Genomic DNA, 13,554 nt, shown 5'->3' with positions numbered 1-13,554 from the left:
CACCAAAAGCCCCAAAGGAAAAGTCAACGAAACGAAAGCTGCCGCTAAAAAGCCAAAAACACCAAAACCCAAGAAGGCAGCTCCAGCCAAGAAAGCAGCACCAAAGAAGGCAGCTGCACCAAAAAAGAAGTAAATTCCTTAAAACACGGGAATTTTCGCCAATTACTAGGTCCCACCTTTTGGCGGGTCAGGTCCCTTGACTGACAATTTTTTCAATATATTTTTGACCAATTTCATTGTTGAACTTCCGAAGCATCACTGATAAAATGCCTACATTTAATATATCGATTACTCTAAACATGACAACGAAATTTGACAGAAAAAGTTCTTTCAAATAAACCTTCGAAGACCGAATGATCTTTGAGTTTCTGATTTTTCTTATAAATTTGCAGAAAGATTTTCAATCAACCCACACAAATCGTAAATAAAATGCGACTCGTGTGATTTACGGCCCTCGCTTCGCTCTGGCCGCAAACTTCCCACTCGTATGAGCTATCTATTATTCTGTTTGATTGCCATTTTGTCGAATTTAATCAGAGTAGATGCGAAGTTTTACAAATGTGGAACGATGAGACAACTCTTTCACTTTGGTAAAAAAATTAAAAAAAAACGTATAGATGTTCTCTTACAGTTTTGTACAAAAAGGAAGTCCCCCGGTATTTTACAAATGTGGATGGTAATAAACGACCGATAAAAATTTTTTTTTTCGTTTCTTCACTTTTGTCGATTCAGAAAACGACAAAAGTGAGGGATTGACAAAACGTCTTTAAGTTACATTTCGTATAAGGATGAATTTCCCTAGGAACGAACAAAACGTCTTTAAGTTACATTTTGTAAAAGGATGAATTCCCTTGGAACGAACCAAAACGCCTTCTCGTTACATTTTGTAAAAAGGATGAATTCGCTAGGAAATCGACCAAAGAGTGAAGCAAAGACAATTTTTTTTTACTTTTTACTGATTTACTGAAGAGGTGCCAGCGACATGTACCACATTTCTATCGGTATTTTATTATTTTTTATCGGTAAAATTGAATTTTCTATTGGTCGAATATTGGGTCCCATAAAATTATTTACGACTCGTGAGAATTACGGCCCTCGCTTCGCTCTGGCCGCAAACTTTCCACTCGTATGGGAGTTGTAACATATTTTGTTTGATCGTTGGAATAATGAATTTAAAAAAAAATATTCAGAAATTTGTTGAGAATGACTTATATCTTATATTGCCTACAAAGAATGATGGTTACATTTAACGTTTTTCATAAAATTTCCTACACTTTTCAATCATAGTGTGCTCATGAAATTTTTCTGCCGTAAGACCTTGAGTAAAAAAACATCTTTTTTTTGGTAGTAGACGCATTAAATTGTTAGTCAACTATCAAGTTGTTAGTCAACTATCAAATTTGATAGTCAACTATCAAATCTGATAGTCAACTATCAATTTGATAGTCAACTATCAAGATTGATAGTCAACTATCAAATTTGATAGTCAACTATCAAGTTGATAGTCAACTATCAAGTTGATAGTCAACTATCAATTTGATAGTCAAACTATCAAGTTGATAGTCAACTATCAAATTTGATAGTCAACTATCAAGTTGATAGTCAACTATCAAATTTGATAGTCAACTATCAAGTTGATAGTTGAATATCAACTTGATAGTTGACTATCAACTTGATAGTTGACTATCAACTTGATAGTTGACTATCAACTTGATAGTTGACTATCAACTTGATAGTGACTTCATTGATAGTTGACTATCAAATTTGATAGTCAACTATCAAGTTGATAGTTGACTAACAACTTGATAGTTGACTATCAATTTGATAGTTCAACTATCAAATTTGGTAATTGGCTAGCAGGGAGATGTTTACCGGTTCCAAAGCTGGACATCGACTGATGGAATTGTTCTTTCCACTTATTAAATAAACTCTATCTAGAACATACTTATACGATTTACACACACTACGCAACCAAATCAAATTTCATCAAAGTAATCTTTTCGATTGAGGCTATAATCAACAGTGTAAAATCCTGTTTTTCCTGGATAGCTTCCAGATCCTTCGTCCCACATTGCCATCTTCGAACTTAGCCTCGAGATTTTAATTCCACATATTTTAAAAAAAAGATTCATCCAAATTGCTGAGAATTACTCAAGTTATCGTGCCTTCAACGATTTTTTGTCACCCACATTTAACGTTTTTCATACCATTTCATACATTTTCAATCATAGTGAACTTTTTTGGTCACCCACATATTTCGGTATTTTGTGGTGTAAGACCCTGACTTTCAGTCAAGGAATAAATTGCAATGATCCGATTGCATTGAAAAACACAGCCTTATTAGGGCTACCAAATTGCTGACGAAAACGTGCAATCCATTTCCATTAATAATACACAACGCGTCTACTATAGTAGTGCGACACTACGACTCGTCGCCATTAAAATCAGAATTTTTTGTTGATTCGTTGATTCTTCGAGCTACTTTTAACGAAATTGAACATGTTGATGTACACTACAGGCTCCCATGTATCTTATTATTTTTATGTAAGCTGGTCATGCTGAACTAATTTAGGACTGATCACTGCCTATCGAACATCATAATCAAGTTTCTGTTGATTTACGTTACCAAAACTAAAAAGAACAAAAACCAATTTTTCACATTTTCTGTGGGTATCCTCTGCTTCGAAATACAACCTTCCCACATGCCTCAACAAAAAATGTACCGGTGCTGCCTACGGTATTGTTCGATTGAAATTTGTATTTTTTTGACAGTTGAAAAATCTGCCCAATATTCTCATCTCCTATACTCGAAAGGTTTGTAATTTGTATTATTGTTTATACGGAAAATGAACGTATCGTTTTTCGTTATGAATTTGTTGGTCCTGAAAAGGACCGATTTTGATTGTGGGATGTCGTCACTTATGTAACATCTTAAGCACGTTCACCACGAATACGTCTGGCCAATTGGATATCCTTTGGCATGATGGTAACTCGCTTGGCGTGGATTGCGCACAAATTGGTGTCTTCGAACAGACCGACCAAATAGGCTTCGCTGGCCTCCTGTAGAGCCATAACAGCCGAACTTTGGAAACGTAAATCGGTCTTGAAATCTTGAGCGATCTCACGAACGAGCCGTTGGAAAGGCAATTTACGAATCAACAATTCGGTGCTCTTTTGGTAGCGACGGATTTCTCGCAATGCAACGGTACCAGGGCGATAACGATGTGGCTTCTTAACTCCACCAGTAGCTGGTGCACTTTTACGTGCAGCCTTGGTGCCAATTGTTTACGAGGTGCTTTTCCACCGGTCGATTTACGTGCAGTTTGCTTTGTACGAGCCATTTTTCTCTCTTTTGCTGTTGTTTGCTTGTCAACGATCAGAAACAGAATGAGGAGAGCGCAACACATTCCCTCCATTTATATCATTTTGACAGCTCGTTGTATGGCACGGAATGTTTGCATTTTCCCAACTTTGTCGACTGGAATCGGAAAATTTTCTTTTTGATTTTCCTTAATTTCGTCGACAGCAAATAGAAAATCGAGAAAAATCGAAATTTGTGCGGAAATTGAAGATTTTAGCCGGAAAACGGAAAATGCAAGTGGAGGGGAGAAGTGTATATAAATGAGTGCGTACCGCTTGCAAAACATTCAGTATCGACTTGGTCGTTGTGTTGCACAGTTCGAATAAAAAAATAAAATTGAAAAATGACTGGACGCGGTAAAGGTGGTAAAGGTTTGGGAAAAGAGGCGCCAAGCGTCATCGGCAAAGTTTTGCGTGATAACATCCAAGGTATTACGAAGCCAGCCATTCGTCGATTGGCCCGTCGTGGTGGTGTCAAACGTATTTCCGGTTTGATCTATGAAGAAACCCGTGGTGTTCTGAAAGTTTTCTTGGAAAATGTTATCCGAGATGCAGTCACCTACACGGAACATGCTAAACGTAAGACCGTAACAGCCATGGATGTCGTTTATGCCTTTGAAACGACAGGGACGTACATTGTACGGTTTCGGAGGTTAAATCATTCTGCGTTAACAAGAGCAACGCGCTTATTAAAATGGCCCTTTTCAGGGCCGCCAAAATCATAAATAAAAACGATTCGATACTCACTTTCGAACATAATAATACAAAACCCTATATGTTGAGAGGAATAATGTTAATGATGAAATTGAATTTCGAATGAAACTTCTGAATGTGTGACGCATGTGTACGTCTTGAGATTAGTTCTGTTTCGATTATAATTAATGGAGCGTTAACAACAGTAGCAAAATTGGGCTAGGGAAATTATTGTGTAAGGGAAAAGGCTAAAAAAAAACAACACAAAGGGACCCATCCATTTTTCTTCATTCACAAGTTGTGTACGTTACAAAGAGTATAGCGTCTGACTTAAGGCGACGATAACAAATTTGATATTTTCTGATTAAAGCCATGCGAGTTGCGCATCATAAAACGCTTTGTTCTTTAAAATTGCAGCTGAAAATGAACGCAGCACCAACAGAAAAGCTTCTATTTTTCTCGTATTATTCTATCGAATGATTCAATTGTTTTTCGTTAAATTTTTGGTCGCCCTTAAAAGGGCGTTTTTTTCGGGTATACTCGAGATGTTTCCAGTATACAGGGCACTTAAGCCTTCTTTTCGGTCTTTTTCGGCAACAAAACTGCCTGAATGTTGGGCAGAACACCACCTTGGGCAATGGTTACACCCGACAACAACTTGTTCAATTCTTCGTCGTTGCGGATGGCCAACTGTAAGTGACGTGGAATGATTCTGGTCTTCTTGTTGTCACGGGCTGCGTTACCAGCCAATTCCAATACTTCAGCAGCCAAATATTCCATCACAGCTGCCAAATAAACTGGAGCACCAGCACCGACACGTTCGGCATAGTTGCCTTTACGCAACAATCGGTGAATACGACCGACTGGAAACTGTAATCCGGCACGGTTCGAACGAGACTTTGCCTTTCCCTTAACTTTTCCACCTTTACCACGGCCAGACATTTTTCAAATTGGTTTTTTAATTTACTTGTTTACAGCACGAAACTGAATGACTGAATGATACCGAACGTACGCGTCTACTGTCTTTATATGCACGTTCGTTCAACCATATGGATGAATGGGCGGAGCCATCTCGTTGAACAAAAGTGAATATAAAAGTGCGGTACGAATGTGACGGTATTGATATAGTTTCATTGAGTGTATCGTTCAGTAAACATGCCACCAAAGACAAGCGGAAAAGCTGCCAAGAAGGCCGGTAAGGCGCAAAAGAACATTTCGAAAGGCGACAAGAAGAAGAAACGCAAGCGTAAGGAATCTTATGCCATCTACATCTACAAAGTGTTGAAGCAAGTGCATCCAGACACTGGTATTTCGAGCAAAGCCATGAGTATCATGAACAGTTTCGTTAATGATATTTTCGAACGCATTGCTGCCGAAGCATCCCGTTTGGCTCACTACAACAAACGATCGACCATCACCAGTCGGGAAATTCAAACCGCTGTTCGTCTGTTGTTGCCTGGTGAATTGGCCAAGCACGCTGTCAGTGAAGGCACAAAAGCCGTCACCAAATACACCAGCTCCAAGTAAATTGGTTTTAAAAAAAAAATGGTTTCACATTGAAATCTCCGACATCAAAACAAACGGCTCTTTTCAGAGCCACCATTTCATTTACGAAAAACATTTGAAATCAATTCGAAAATAATACAAAAAAAACCGACTCCGAAACTTTGGGTGTGGCTCTACTCCGTCTAACTGTAATTGGGCTTTGGCCATGATTTTTAATATTGTTCTAAATAATTGAGAGTGGTCGCTGAGCTTTAGGCTTGATTAGATTTAGACAGTCTCTTTATGAAATCTGCTAGCAATCATTAAGTAGAAGACAAACAAACAAAATGCAATGTCGCCCATCCACAATTCGTTAATAGAAATAAATTTGAGCTGTGTGTGGTCCGTCCACTTTCAGTCGCTATTTCTGTACAGATGTTGACATATATGGGGCAGTCAAGAAAACCGACTTTTTCCACTTTTAAAGGAAGATCCTAAAGGCGAACGTTGACTGTCTTTTCTGGAACATAAAATTTTTTGTCCATCACCAACCGAGTTAAAATAACGGTCTGTTGTTTGCGTCAATCAGTCAATGGGTTAGTAAACAATGATGTCTGCAGAAGAAATTCGAACGCGTTGTAACTCGCATTCAATGTGTTAGTGGCGTGGATTTCATGCCATACCATTACTGTTTGTGGTCATTTCACTGATTATTCCAGTCAGGAAAAAAAAAACATTTCCCAGACTCACAGGTCTAGATGATGAAAAGGTTAGCTCTAATAAACATCGAACAAAACCACTCGTAAATGTTGGCTCGTGAATGTCTGGTGTGCTTGTGCCTTTGTATGTCGGAATCAATAGTTGTTCCATGGATCGAAAGTGGTAAAAAAGTGAATCTGACGAAGAACGAGGACTAGCTAAAGGTCCAACTGCCACAGAGGGCCCAAATTAAAAGAATCGAAATAAATCGAAATTGGAAAGAGTGTGCGGACAGCGCCATGGAATGTAGAGGTTGCAGTGCCCCTTAAAACCATCAAATTTTTCCACACACAGCCAAATGCATACGGATTTTGTTACTGCTTTCGATGCATGTAACTCCATTGCTGCCTAAAATCATTGTGGGCAATCGCTGGACCCCGATTGATCATTAATTTGACTTCATTAAAAAATTAACTTTCGAAGTTCCGATTGCACGTCTGTCACGACGCACTCGTTTTCCATGCGACATTGAATAACCTTGGACGATTGAATGACCTCACGATTAAGATTAGAGTGTCGACATTACGAATCCATCACAACATCCCGGACGGCTCTCGGGTTTCCCCAAAATAATTAACAATTTGGACAATCGTGTACGGTTGGACTACTTTGTGCAAAGTTTTGTATCGTGCTATACAGGCATGATGTTGTTTCCGTGAGGGACTAATGTTTTGTCAGTACCACATTTGCACCGCATTTTTCGAATAAAAATACGCAAATCGTGTGTACCGCAAACATTCAACGCTTTCAAACCGAAATCTAAAAACAAAACATTTACAATGGCCGACACTGCTGTGACCGAAGCTGCTCCCCCAGCTACCTCATCTCCAGCTGCAAAGAAAAGCAAGACTGCTTCTGCTGCATCGAAGAAACCACGAGTGAAGCCAACCCATCCGCCAACAGCCGATATGGTTAATGCTGCTATCAAAAGCCTGAAAGAACGTGGTGGTTCATCGTTGCAGGCAATCAAGAAGTACATCACAGCCAATTACAAGATCGATGCCGAGAAACTATCGCCTTTCATCAAGAAATACCTGAAGAGTGCCGTTACCGGTGGCAAATTGATCCAAACCAAAGGCAAGGGTGCTTCTGGTTCATTCAAACTTTCTGCTACTGTTGCAAAATCAAAGTCCGAATCGGCACCGAAGAAAGCTGCTGCCAAGCCCAAGAAAGCTAAGGCAGCGACCGGTGAAAAGAAACCGAAAGCGAAGAAAGCTGCATCTCCAGCTAAGAAGAAGCCTGCAGCCAAAAGTGCTGAAAAGAAGAAGAAAGCCGCAGCACCAGCTAAAGCAGCAAAGAAGGCTGGTTCCGTGAAGGCACCAAAAGCCCCAAAGGAAAAGTCAACGAAACCGAAAGCTGCCGCTAAAAAGCCAAAAACACCAAAACCCAAGAAGGCAGCTCCAGCCAAGAAAGCAGCACCAAAGAAGGCAGCTGCACCAAAAAAGAAGTAAATTCCTTAAAACACGGGAATTTTCGCCAATTATAAATTGCAATGATCCGATTGCATTGAAAAACACAGCCCTTATTAGGGCTACCAAATTGCTGACGAAAACGTGCAATCCATTTCCATTAATAATACACAACGCGTCTACTATAGTAGTGCGACACTACGACTCGTCGCCATAAAATCAGAATTTTTTGTTGATTCGTTGATTCTTCGAGCTACTTTTAACGAAATTGAACATGTTGATGTACACTACAGGCTCCCATGTATCTTATTATTTTATGTAAGCTGGTCATGCTGAACTAATTTAGGACTGATCACTGCCTATCGAACATCATAATCAAGTTCTGTTGATTTACGTACCAAAACTAAAAAAGAACAAAAACCAATTTTTCACATTTTCTGTGGGATATCCTCTGCTTCGAAATACAACCTTCCCACATGCCTCAACAAAAAATGTACCGGTGCTGCCTACGGTATTGTTCGATTGAAATTTGTATTTTTTGACAGTTGAAAAATCTGCCCAATATTCTCATCTCCTATACTCGAAAGGTTTGTAATTTGTATTATTGTTTATACGGAAAATGAACGTATCGTTTTTCGTTATGAATTTGTTGGTCCTGAAAAGGACCGATTTTGATTGTGGGATGTCGTCACTTATGTAACATCTTAAGCACGTTCACCACGAATACGTCTGGCCAATTGGATATCCTTTGGCATGATGGTAACTCGCTTGGCGTGGATTGCGCACAAATTGGTGTCTTCGAACAGACCGACCAAATAGGCTTCGCTGGCCTCCTGTAGAGCCATAACAGCCGAACTTTGGAAACGTAAATCGGTCTTGAAATCTTGAGCGATCTCACGAACGAGCCGTTGGAAAGGCAATTTACGAATCAACAATTCGGTGCTCTTTTGGTAGCGACGGATTTCTCGCAATGCAACGGTACCAGGGCGATAACGATGTGGCTTCTTAACTCCACCAGTAGCTGGTGCACTTTTACGTGCAGCCTTGGTGGCCAATTGTTTACGAGGTGCTTTGCCACCGGTCGATTTACGTGCAGTTTGCTTTGTACGAGCCATTTTTCTCTCTTTTGCTGTTGTTTGCTTGTCAACGATCAGAAACAGAATGAGGAGAGCGCAACACATTCCCCTCTATTTATATCATTTTGACAGCTCGTTGTATGGCACGGAATGTTTGCATTTTCCCAACTTTGTCGACTGGAATCGGAAAATTTTCTTTTTGATTTTCCTTAATTTCGTCGACAGCAAATAGAAAATCGAGAAAAATCGAAATTTGTGCGGAAATTGAAGATTTTAGCCGGAAAACGGAAAATGCAAGTGGAGGGGAGAAGTGTATATAAATGAGTGCGTACCGCTTGCAAAACATTCAGTATCGACTTGGTCGTTGTGTTGCACAGTTCGAATAAAAAAATAAAATTGAAAAATGACTGGACGCGGTAAAGGTGGTAAAGGTTTGGGAAAAGGAGGCGCCAAGCGTCATCGCAAAGTTTTGCGTGATAACATCCAAGGTATTACGAAGCCAGCCATTCGTCGATTGGCCCGTCGTGGTGGTGTCAAACGTATTTCCGGTTTGATCTATGAAGAAACCCGTGGTGTTCTGAAAGTTTTCTTGGAAAATGTTATCCGAGATGCAGTCACCTACACGGAACATGCTAAACGTAAGACCGTAACAGCCATGGATGTCGTTTATGCCTTGAAACGACAGGGACGTACATTGTACGGTTTCGGAGGTTAAATCATTCTGCGTTAACAAGAGCAACGCGCTTATTAAAATGGCCCTTTTCAGGGCCGCCAAAATCATAAATAAAAACGATTCGATACTCACTTTCGAACATAATAATACAAAACCCTATATGTTGAGAGGAATAATGTTAATGATGAAATTGAATTTCGAATGAAACTTCTGAATGTGTGACGCATGTGTACGTCTTGAGATTAGTTCTGTTTTCGATTATAATTAATGGAGCGTTAACAACAGTAGCAAAATTGGGCTAGGGAAATTATTGTGTAAGGGAAAAGGCTAAAAAAAAACAACACAAAGGGACCCATCCATTTTTCTTCATTCACAAGTTGTGTACGTTACAAAGAGTATAGCGTCTGACTTAAGGCGACGATAACAAATTTGATATTTTCTGATTAAAGCCATGCGAGTTGCGCATCATAAAACGCTTTGTTCTTTAAAATTGCAGCTGAAAATGAACGCAGCACCAACAGAAAAGCTTCTATTTTTCTCGTATTATTCTATCGAATGATTCAATTGTTTTTCGTTAAATTTTTGGTCGCCCTTAAAAGGGCGTTTTTTCGGGTATACTCGAGATGTTTCCAGTATACAGGGCACTTAAGCCTTCTTTTCGGTCTTTTTCGGCAACAAAACTGCCTGAATGTTGGGCAGAACACCACCTTGGGCAATGGTTACACCCGACAACAACTTGTTCAATTCTTCGTCGTTGCGGATGGCCAACTGTAAGTGACGTGGAATGATTCTGGTCTTCTTGTTGTCACGGGCTGCGTTACCAGCCAATTCCAATACTTCAGCAGCCAAATATTCCATCACAGCTGCCAAATAAACTGGAGCACCAGCACCGACACGTTCGGCATAGTTGCCTTTACGCAACAATCGGTGAATACGACCGACTGGAAACTGTAATCCGGCACGGTTCGAACGAGACTTTGCCTTTCCCTTAACTTTTCCACCTTTACCACGGCCAGACATTTTTCAAATTGGTTTTTTAATTTACTTGTTTACAGCACGAAACTGAATGACTGAATGATACCGAACGTACGCGTCTACTGTCTTTATATGCACGTTCGTTCAACCATATGGATGAATGGGCGGAGCCATCTCGTTGAACAAAAGTGAATATAAAAGTGCGGTACGAATGTGACGGTATTGATATAGTTTCATTGAGTGTATCGTTCAGTAAACATGCCACCAAAGACAAGCGGAAAAGCTGCCAAGAAGGCCGGTAAGGCGCAAAAGAACATTTCGAAAGGCGACAAGAAGAAGAAACGCAAGCGTAAGGAATCTTATGCCATCTACATCTACAAAGTGTTGAAGCAAGTGCATCCAGACACTGGTATTTCGAGCAAAGCCATGAGTATCATGAACAGTTTCGTTAATGATATTTTCGAACGCATTGCTGCCGAAGCATCCCGTTTGGCTCACTACAACAAACGATCGACCATCACCAGTCGGGAAATTCAAACCGCTGTTCGTCTGTTGTTGCCTGGTGAATTGGCCAAGCACGCTGTCAGTGAAGGCACAAAAGCCGTCACCAAATACACCAGCTCCAAGTAAATTGGTTTAAAAAAAAATGGTTTCACATTGAAATCTCCGACATCAAAACAAACGGCTCTTTTCAGAGCCACCATTTCATTTACGAAAAACATTGAAATCAATTCGAAAATAATACAAAAAAACCGACTCCGAAACTTTGGGTGTGGCTCTACTCCGTCTAACTGTAATTGGGCTTTGGCCATGATTTTTAATATTGTCTTAATTTTGTCTGCAGAAGAAATTCGAACGCGTTGTAACTCGCATTCAATGTGTTAGTGGCGTGGATTTCATGCCATACCATTACTGTTTGTGGTCATTTCACTGATTATTCCAGTCAGGAAAAAAAAAACATTTCCCAGACTCACAGGTCTAGATGATGAAAACGTTAGCTCTAATAAACATCGAACAAAACCTCACGTAAATGTTGGCTCGTGAATGTCTGGTGTGCTTGTGCTTTTGTATGTCGGAATCAATAGTTGTTCCATGGATCGAAAGTGGTAAAAAAGTGAATCTGACGAAGAACGAGGACTAGCTAAAGGTCCAACTGCCACAGAGGGCCCAAATTAAAAGAATCGAAATAAATCGAAATTGGAAAGAGTGTTGGGACAGCGCCATAGAATGTAGAGGTTGCAGTGCCCCTTAAAACCATCAAATTTTTCCACACACAGCCAAATGCATACGGATTTTGTTACTGCTTTCGATGCATGTAACTCCATTGCTGCCTAAAATCATTGTGGGCAATCGCTGGACCCCGATTGATCATTAATTTGACTTCATTAAAAAATTAACTTTCGAAGTTCCGATTGCACGTCTGTCACGACGCACTCGTTTTCCATGCGACATTGAATAACCTTGGACGATTGGATGACCTCACGATTAAGATTAGAGTGTCGACATTACGAATCCATCACAACATCCCGGACGGCTCTCGGGTTTCCCCAAAATAATTAACAATTTGGACAATCGTGTACGGTTGGACTACTTTGTGCAAAGTTTTGTATCGTGCTATACAGGCATGATGTTGTTTCCGTGAGGGACTAATGTTTTGTCAGTACCACATTTGCCACCGCATTTTTCGAATAAAAATACGCAAATCGTGTGTACCGCAAACATTCAACGCTTTCAAACCGAAATCTAAAAACAAAACATTTACAATGGCCGACACTGCTGTGACCGAAGCTGCTCCCCAGCTACCTCATCTCCAGCTGCAAAGAAAAGCAAGACTGCTTCTGCTGCATCGAAGAAACCACGAGTGAAGCCAACCCATCCGCCAACAGCCGATATGGTTAATGCTGCTATCAAAAGCCTGAAAGAACGTGGTGGTTCATCGTTGCAGGCAATCAAGAAGTACATCACAGCCAATTACAAGATCGATGCCGAGAAACTATCGCCTTTCATCAAGAAATACCTGAAGAGTGCCGTTACCGGTGGCAAATTGATCCAAACCAAAGGCAAGGGTGCTTCTGGTTCATTCAAACTTTCTGCTACTGTTGCAAAATCAAAGTCCGAATCGGCACCGAAGAAAGCTGCTGCCAAGCCCAAGAAAGCTAAGGCAGCGACCGGTGAAAAGAAACCGAAAGCGAAGAAAGCTGCATCTCCAGCTAAGAAGAAGCCTGCAGCCAAAAGTGCTGAAAAGAAGAAGAAAGCCGCAGCACCAGCTAAAGCAGCAAAGAAGGCTGGTTCCGTGAAGGCATCAAAAGCCCCAAAGGAAAAGTCAACGAAACCGAAAGCTGCCGCTAAAAAGCCAAAAACACCAAAACCCAAGAAGGCAGCTCCAGCCAAGAAAGCAGCACCAAAGAAGGCAGCTGCACCAAAAAAGAAGTAAATTCCTTAAAACACGGGAATTTTCGCCAATTATAAATTGCAATGATCCGATTGCATTGAAAAACACAGCCCTTATTAGGGCTACCAAATTGCTGACGAAAACGTGCAATCCATTTCCATTAATAATACACAACGCGTCTACTATAGTAGTGCGACACTACGACTCGTCGCCATAAAATCAGAATTTTTTGTTGATTCGTTGATTCTTCGAGCTACTTTTAACGAAATTGAACATGTTGATGTACACTACAGGCTCCCATGTATCTTATTATTTTATGTAAGCTGGTCATGCTGAACTAATTTAGGACTGATCACTGCCTATCGAACATCATAATCAAGTTCTGTTGATTTACGTACCAAAACTAAAAAAGAACAAAAACCAATTTTTCACATTTTCTGTGGGATATCCTCTGCTTCGAAATACAACCTTCCCACATGCCTCAACAAAAAATGTACCGGTGCTGCCTACGGTATTGTTCGATTGAAATTTGTATTTTTTGACAGTTGAAAAATCTGCCCAATATTCTCATCTCCTATACTCGAAAGGTTTGTAATTTGTATTATTGTTTATACGGAAAATGAACGTATCGTTTTTCGTTATGAATTTGTTGGTCCTGAAAAGGACCGATTTTGATTGTGGGATGTCGTCACTTATGTAACATCTTAAGCACGTTCACCACGAATACGTCTG

The 13,554-nt window shown here is 40.2% G+C and overlaps 7 protein-coding genes across 7 annotated transcripts; 5 read left to right on the top strand and 2 right to left on the bottom strand.

Moving 5' to 3' along the window:
* Nucleotides 1–4,580: 4,580 nt before the first annotated feature.
* Nucleotides 4,581–5,048, bottom strand: LOC119082440 (histone H2A). Its single transcript, XM_037191967.1, has one exon. The coding sequence runs from the start codon at nt 4,993–4,995 to the stop codon at nt 4,621–4,623; it is 375 nt and encodes a 124-aa protein (XP_037047862.1). The 5' UTR covers nt 4,996–5,048; the 3' UTR covers nt 4,581–4,620.
* Nucleotides 5,049–5,186: 138 nt separating this feature from the next.
* Nucleotides 5,187–5,584, top strand: LOC119082441 (histone H2B-like). The gene has a single exon (XM_037191968.1). It carries the CDS (start codon nt 5,209–5,211, stop codon nt 5,578–5,580), a length of 372 nt encoding a protein of 123 aa, XP_037047863.1. The 5' UTR covers nt 5,187–5,208; the 3' UTR covers nt 5,581–5,584.
* A 1,410-nt stretch (nt 5,585–6,994) lies between these two features.
* LOC119082438 (histone H1-like) lies at nt 6,995–7,832 on the top strand. Its single transcript, XM_037191966.1, has one exon. It carries the CDS (start codon nt 7,077–7,079, stop codon nt 7,746–7,748), a length of 672 nt encoding a protein of 223 aa, XP_037047861.1. The 5' UTR covers nt 6,995–7,076; the 3' UTR covers nt 7,749–7,832.
* A 1,283-nt stretch (nt 7,833–9,115) lies between these two features.
* On the top strand, nt 9,116–9,548 carry LOC119082442 (histone H4). Its single transcript, XM_037191969.1, has one exon. The coding sequence runs from the start codon at nt 9,186–9,188 to the stop codon at nt 9,495–9,497; it is 312 nt and encodes a 103-aa protein (XP_037047864.1). The 5' UTR covers nt 9,116–9,185; the 3' UTR covers nt 9,498–9,548.
* A 489-nt stretch (nt 9,549–10,037) lies between these two features.
* LOC119082425 (histone H2A) lies at nt 10,038–10,528 on the bottom strand. The gene has a single exon (XM_037191954.1). The coding sequence runs from the start codon at nt 10,473–10,475 to the stop codon at nt 10,101–10,103; it is 375 nt and encodes a 124-aa protein (XP_037047849.1). The 5' UTR covers nt 10,476–10,528; the 3' UTR covers nt 10,038–10,100.
* A 138-nt stretch (nt 10,529–10,666) lies between these two features.
* Nucleotides 10,667–11,124, top strand: LOC119082423 (histone H2B-like). Its single transcript, XM_037191952.1, has one exon. It carries the CDS (start codon nt 10,689–10,691, stop codon nt 11,058–11,060), a length of 372 nt encoding a protein of 123 aa, XP_037047847.1. The 5' UTR covers nt 10,667–10,688; the 3' UTR covers nt 11,061–11,124.
* A 999-nt stretch (nt 11,125–12,123) lies between these two features.
* On the top strand, nt 12,124–12,948 carry LOC119082422 (histone H1-like). The gene has a single exon (XM_037191951.1). It carries the CDS (start codon nt 12,322–12,324, stop codon nt 12,862–12,864), a length of 543 nt encoding a protein of 180 aa, XP_037047846.1. The 5' UTR covers nt 12,124–12,321; the 3' UTR covers nt 12,865–12,948.
* The last annotated feature ends 606 nt before the right edge of the window (nt 12,949–13,554 follow it).

This window comes from Bradysia coprophila, unplaced genomic scaffold, assembly GCF_014529535.1.
Source record: "Bradysia coprophila strain Holo2 unplaced genomic scaffold, BU_Bcop_v1 contig_418, whole genome shotgun sequence".
Taxonomy (NCBI): domain Eukaryota; kingdom Metazoa; phylum Arthropoda; class Insecta; order Diptera; family Sciaridae; genus Bradysia; species Bradysia coprophila.
Note: the sequence above shows the minus strand (reverse complement) of the source record. Positions and strands in the feature narration are given on the sequence as shown.

Bases quoted from the DNA above. Each gene is read 5' to 3' on its own strand.
- LOC119082423 (XM_037191952.1), top strand. From the start codon at position 10,689: ATGCCACCAAAGACAAGCGGAAAAGCTGCCAAGAAGGCCGGTAAGGCG.
- LOC119082442 (XM_037191969.1), top strand. From the start codon at position 9,186: ATGACTGGACGCGGTAAAGGTGGTAAAGGTTTGGGAAAAGGAGGCGCC.
- LOC119082441 (XM_037191968.1), top strand. From the start codon at position 5,209: ATGCCACCAAAGACAAGCGGAAAAGCTGCCAAGAAGGCCGGTAAGGCG.
- LOC119082425 (XM_037191954.1), bottom strand. From the start codon at position 10,475: ATGTCTGGCCGTGGTAAAGGTGGAAAAGTTAAGGGAAAGGCAAAGTCT.
- LOC119082438 (XM_037191966.1), top strand. From the start codon at position 7,077: ATGGCCGACACTGCTGTGACCGAAGCTGCTCCCCCAGCTACCTCATCT.
- LOC119082422 (XM_037191951.1), top strand. From the start codon at position 12,322: ATGGTTAATGCTGCTATCAAAAGCCTGAAAGAACGTGGTGGTTCATCG.
- LOC119082440 (XM_037191967.1), bottom strand. From the start codon at position 4,995: ATGTCTGGCCGTGGTAAAGGTGGAAAAGTTAAGGGAAAGGCAAAGTCT.